This window comes from Hibiscus syriacus, unplaced genomic scaffold (assembly GCF_006381635.1).
Source record: "Hibiscus syriacus cultivar Baekdansim isolate YM2019G1 unplaced genomic scaffold, ASM638163v2 tig00111105_pilon, whole genome shotgun sequence".
NCBI lineage: Eukaryota > Viridiplantae > Streptophyta > Magnoliopsida > Malvales > Malvaceae > Hibiscus > Hibiscus syriacus.
Window position 1 is genome coordinate 3,168,224 of NW_024062987.1, and position 5,947 is coordinate 3,174,170.

The window sequence follows — 5,947 nt, forward strand, 5'->3', positions numbered from 1 at the left end:
CGCATTTAATTGAAGATTATTTTATATTATATTATATTATAGATTTTAATTTATTTTTATTTTAACTTAAAATAGTATTTTTATTTCATAATATATTTTTGAAAATATTTTAAATCTAATTATTAATATCAATTAATTAATTTAAATATGAATAATAATTAATTTATATTTTAATGTCGATTTTTTTTGAATTGTCAATTTTATCTTTTATTAAATATTATATGAAAGATGATACTGAGAGTTTCTTTGAGTAGAACTCAAATCCATTCCATCACTGTAATTACCATTGTGCTAGATTTGCAGGAGTGGTCTCAAAAGTAAGAGAACTGGCAGAAGCAAATGCCCTTTTTCTTTTTCTGAGAAAATGAAGCGATAACGACTGCAACCTATGACATTTTTTTTTAATTATTTTGCTGGGGTGGGAAGCTTCGTTACTCTACGAAACCCTTGGGTTTGGGAGTTTAAAGGTTTCCATGGAAAAGAAAACCAATCATAATCAATAACTCATCTCCACCTTTCTCATCCAATATTCTAAATTTCCAACCCTAAATATCAATGAAAGGTAATTGAGTTGTGTGCCTTGTGCTGCTACCGGGGTTCCCCGTCTATGAGTTTTCATGGACTTGACACACAAATATCATCCATTGCCAAGGAACTTAAGAGTGGTGTGATACACAACACCACCAAAAAGATCTTACGTCGCTTTTACTCTTCCATTTTTTCCTACGAGTTTCAGACCAGAGATTTTCCACTTCTTTTTACAACCATTCAACTAAAATGAGACAACAAGACTGGTTTTTTTTTCTTTGAAGCTATATTATTGTTACTATTATTACTATTATTTTGATTGTTTTCATTATTGGAAATAAAACATATTAATTTAAAAAATATTTATTGTTTTATATATGAATTCGAGAAGACATTGAGTACTTACTATAAACTCCCCACCGACTATAGATAAATTTAAATGAGGGGTGATTGATATATTGAATGTGAAATCATTTTTGTTGAAAAGAATTGAATGAAAATGAAAATATTTGCCGCTCTCTACGTCGTGAATATGTTATGAGTTGACATGGTCCCTCAATTTTCAACTGCACCCCCCATATTTATTCACAATACCAAATTCTTTCAATGTATAGTATAGGGGAACAAATCTATTTATATTATAGTAAAATAAAAACTATATTTTACCGTATTTAAAATTTCATGTCATGTAATTGCAGAGAACGTATTTTTTTTTTTAATATGCATGTTGAGTTTGTATATATCAAATAAATTACATCCTTTTGCTGTATAAGAAACTAGACTTATATGATTCATATGAACAAGACGATTTTTGGAACATATATATATAGATTTAACAGTCACGATATTTACAGATATATAACAGTCATTGGGATACTTATTTGGTAAAAAGTTTGATCCAATGTAAAGCCAACGCAAATAAAATCTGATAAATTTGTATGTTTCTTTCTTTTGTTTTATGATCTGATCCAAAGTCACTGTTTGCTTAACCTATGCACCGTACTGCATAGAAATTGTACATAAAACTTTGCACACGTGGGGGACATTTCCTGGACACAATCAGCCAAATAATATATACAGATCTACAGAAATGATAAAGAAAGAAATATCATTTTAAACCCTTTCTTCCCAGCAAGATATTAAGTTAAAAGCCATCAACATTCCATAACAATAAAACACAATTGGCTGTACGTATAAATTCTCATGATCGGTCAAACACAGCATAAATGGCCTCTATCGATATGGGATTACAATAATTGAGAAAAATTTCTCATGATCAGTTGCTGAGCTTCAAACCATAGTTTTCCCACAAGTTATTATCCCCGTCAGCCATGAAGAACCGAAAGCAACCATCGTTTACACCATGAGAGGACCCATCGTTCGCTTGCGTACTGTACATGGATTCATTTTGCTGCTGATGATAATAATCGTATCCTCTTGAATTCTCCTTCCGTTTTTTGTTACCGAACCTCTCCTTTGTTTTCATTAGGGTATTCCAATTGTTTTTGCACATTAAACCACTCCTTTCGAAGCCTAAACAACTCATCTTAGCAGCTATTTCCTCCCACAAAGCAACCTCTTCCGGATACCCTCCCTGTTGGAGCCTCGGTTCCATGGCGTTTCTCAGCTGTATCAGCTTAGAAACCTCGGCTTCTTGCCACCCGTCCGCCTTTTCATTATGGTTCTCACTGTCGGACGATGCGGTAGCAGCATTCGATTGTTTGGCGGTCAAGTTCTGCAATGCCTCCATTAAAGCAGCATCACGAGCTTCGATCCAAGATCTCTCTTTAGCCCAAAACTTATGCTCTCTATCGATCCTACTCGCTTCTTCTTTCCTCCACTGTTCTTCCCTTAAAACCCTCTCCTCTTCCTTCTGCTCCAGCATCCTCGTCAGTTTCACAAGCCATGCCTCTTGCCTCTCCATTAGCATCCCGATTTGAGAATCGATGAACTCTTTTATCTTCGCTTTCCATCTCTTGTGACCCCTTTTCTTTGCGGTGCTCAACTCATTGTTATCAGAGGAAGAAGAGTCGAATTTGGAGGAAGTAGAGAGGCTAAGACTATTATCACAAAACTTTTGAGAGTGATAGATCTCTTGATTTGGTAGAGAGCCATGAAACTGGAAACTGTTCCCTACAAGATGAGATTCTTGGCCTGAAACGCCATTGTTGTTGCTGGTATTATCTCCATATAAAGCTTCGAGTTGACGAAAGAATCTGTAGTGTTTACCGTCTTGTCTACCAGCCTTCCCTTCCTTAGTCTTTTTATAATATTTATACAAATTTTCGAATTTCTCCCTGCATTTTTTCCCACTCCTTTGGTACCCATGTTCCTCGAGCATGATCCTACAAAAAAATGGCGATGAATTTAAATTTGCAAGTAAACTCAGATAAGTTAATTATTTGACCATTCAATTTTTGCAAAAGATAAGACTTTGCAAGGTGACTAATGAAAACGTCGTCTCATGGATAGAAACTAGCAAATGGGCATTTAAAACATCGAAAAGGTTTGTAATTTTTATGGTAAAAACCAGCACAATAATGGAGGCAACACATTTTCAAAGGAAAAAGGGGGCAACTCAGTTATAAGACTATGGAAATCTTTTCAGAGATAAAATCAGAAAGAAGAAACTCGTGAAAAGAGAAGAAAAAAAACAGCAAACATCAAAACTGTTCCTGCTTCTCCTTCTGATGCTTAACTTCAACTTGTTAACAGTTTATACTTTTTCCTTTCCTAAAGCCATTAATTTGTTTCAGAAGTTCTCTCTAATAATAACACCAAGAAAAAAAAATAGTCATGGTAAAATAAAGAAATAAATGCATTTTTGCTTAAGCCCCATTTCATATATTTGAAGAGAGAAATAGGGTAAGGGGTCATGGGATTGTGTGCATATATATATATATATATATATATATATACCTGGAAACTTCATCCCAAAAAGGGCCCTTTTGATTGGCTTCTTTGAATTTGGGATCCAGACGAGATCTGATTTCAAGAAGTGTTAAAGTCTCTTGCCTCGGCCACCTTCCCGTCCCGCCGTCGCCTCCAAAACCAGTGGCGGTGTCACCTTCGAACCCACAGCTGGGACTAAGAGTGGAAGCACTAGCGACTGTAGCAATGGCAGCCATGGGATCACTAGCGTTATTATTATTAGCAGTCGAACCAACTTGCATACCCACCATTTGCATCACATCAAAGGGGTGGTGGTGGGGTTGGTGTAGTGGCGGCGGATTTCGGTGGCCGGGGGAAAACAACTCAGTAGTATCCTGTGGAAAATCTTGGAAATTTATTGGCTTTCCGTTCAGTAGTTGCCTGAGATCAGGAATGGAATATTGCTGGTGACGATGATCGTTCATTTCCTTATGGATTTTACGCTAGACCAAAAAAAGATGGAAAAAGAAAAAGGAAAGAGTAGGGTAAAGCTACAAGAAGAAGAAAGAGAAAAAGAGAAAGGTTTTTATTAGAGAGGAAGAGTGAAGAGAGAGCGGCAGACTCGGATCGCGTCGTCAATGGAAAAAGCTCGAATTTAAGCTTACGACAATGGTCCCATTTGTGTAATTTTTTGCCCTCCGTTTCATAGTTTCACCGTAATTAATCTATTGTTATGAATTTTTTACATAAACAACCACCTAACTTTGGACATGCTTAAATTATATTAAATTGCTCATCACTTAAATTAATCTTATTAATTAGTTTATGTTATTTAAATAAACATAGTTATACACAAATTAAATAATTTTAGAGATACTTAGGTCTTATGGAGAAACAAGAAGCAGACTTTCGTAGCAATGAAAAAAAAATTGGATCAAGATAAACACATGGAGCATTCGTGTTTATCACAAGGAGGAAAGGAAATATTCATTAAATCAATACTGCAAGCCTTGCTAGTTTTTGCAATAAATTGTTTTTTACACCCCGAAGACTTATGTGAGGAACTAGAAAGAGTTATGGCGAGCTTTTGGTGGCAAAAGTCTAAAAAAAAAAAGGAATTCATTGGTGCACGTAGTATCAACTGAGTAAGCCAAAAGAAAAAGGAGGAAAGGGTTTTCGTAATTTGGCAAAGTTTAATATAACCCTTCTAGTAAAACAAGGGTGGCAACTCCTCAATCAACCTATTACCCTAGTTAGTAGAGTGTTCCAAATCAAGTACTTTCACACAATAGATTTCATGAAAGCAAGAATGGGTAGCCAACAGTCATATATATATGGAGGAGTATATGGAGTGTGCGATGATCAATTAAAATAGGAACTCGATGGAAGTTTGGAGGCAAAACATCAATTTCCATATGGGGAGATTTTAGGCTCCCGGAATCCCCACCGAGACGAGTGGAATCACCCAGAATTAAAGACAGGGAAAATGTTTCTAATTTGATAAATACAAGCACAAAACAATAGTGAGAGGAAATTGATTGATAGCATGTTTTCGACCATAGAAGCAAAGAAGATAAAAACATACCACTCTCAGGGTTTGAACAATCTGATGTATAAGTTTGGAGCGGGGAACATTCAAGAGAGTATACAGTAAGAAGAGGTTACCGAATGTTGTTAGGAACAGAAGAAAACATTGTTTCTAATTCCAAAACACTTCAACAAATTTGGGATTGCGAATGTTAGAGAATATACAGTAAGAAGAGGTTACCGATTTAAGGTGCTACACGGAACCACCGGCTGATCATTTTTTTTCTTACTTTCTTTAAATATAAAACAACTGTAAAATAAGCTGAAGAATAGTTAAAATCTTTACAATGAGGACTTCAAATTTAAAGAATTTACACTTTATAAAAAATAATACAAACCGCTCTACTGAAACTACGACTCATCTGGACAATAAAATTTACAAATATACATGCCCTTTCAACATGCTGAGACGTACTTTGATCTGCACTGGTCTGAACTGGATTTTGGTCTATCTACTGCTCCTCACCTGTTGGATCAACTAAACTGCCCACGGAAACAATCCGAAGGCTGAGCTAACTAGCTCAACGACATACTAATAGCTAAAACATACTAATTGCATATCACTGAAAGGCTAGCTATCAAGTCTACTGATCTGACCTGCTTAGTGAATATCTTTACGATATTCTCTCTCTACGCTACTATAGACATCATGGTGAGACTGAGGGATTACTGCATCTCAGAGCTCACACACCCCTCTAGTCTACTGGAATAAGGCCCTCAGAATTCTGCATAGGACACCATATCCCTAACTAACCCACCCCTCGCAAGTGTCAGGCCTCGACCTTAGTCGGTTTTAAGGGCCTTTCGCCCTACCTAAGGATATATCCAGACTGTATCTGTAACACCCCCAACCCGTTATCCGACCCGGATACGAGTTTGAGGCGTCACATTGCTTTACAAACTTTGACTTTTAAAGAAAACCGAAGAAATTTTAAACTTTCCTTAAAATAACATTGTTACT

General features: G+C 36.0%; 1 protein-coding gene across 1 annotated transcript; it reads right to left on the reverse strand.

Moving 5' to 3' along the window:
* Positions 1 to 1,803: 1,803 nt before the first annotated feature.
* Positions 1,804 to 3,960, reverse strand: LOC120153942 (trihelix transcription factor PTL-like). Its single transcript, XM_039165802.1, has 2 exons — positions 3,448 to 3,960; positions 1,804 to 2,873 (listed from the first exon to the last, which is right to left on the reverse strand). The coding sequence occupies exons 1-2, from the start codon at positions 3,882 to 3,884 to the stop codon at positions 1,805 to 1,807; spliced, it is 1,506 nt and encodes a 501-aa protein (XP_039021733.1). The 5' UTR covers positions 3,885 to 3,960; the 3' UTR covers position 1,804.
* Positions 3,961 to 5,947: the final 1,987 nt, after the last annotated feature.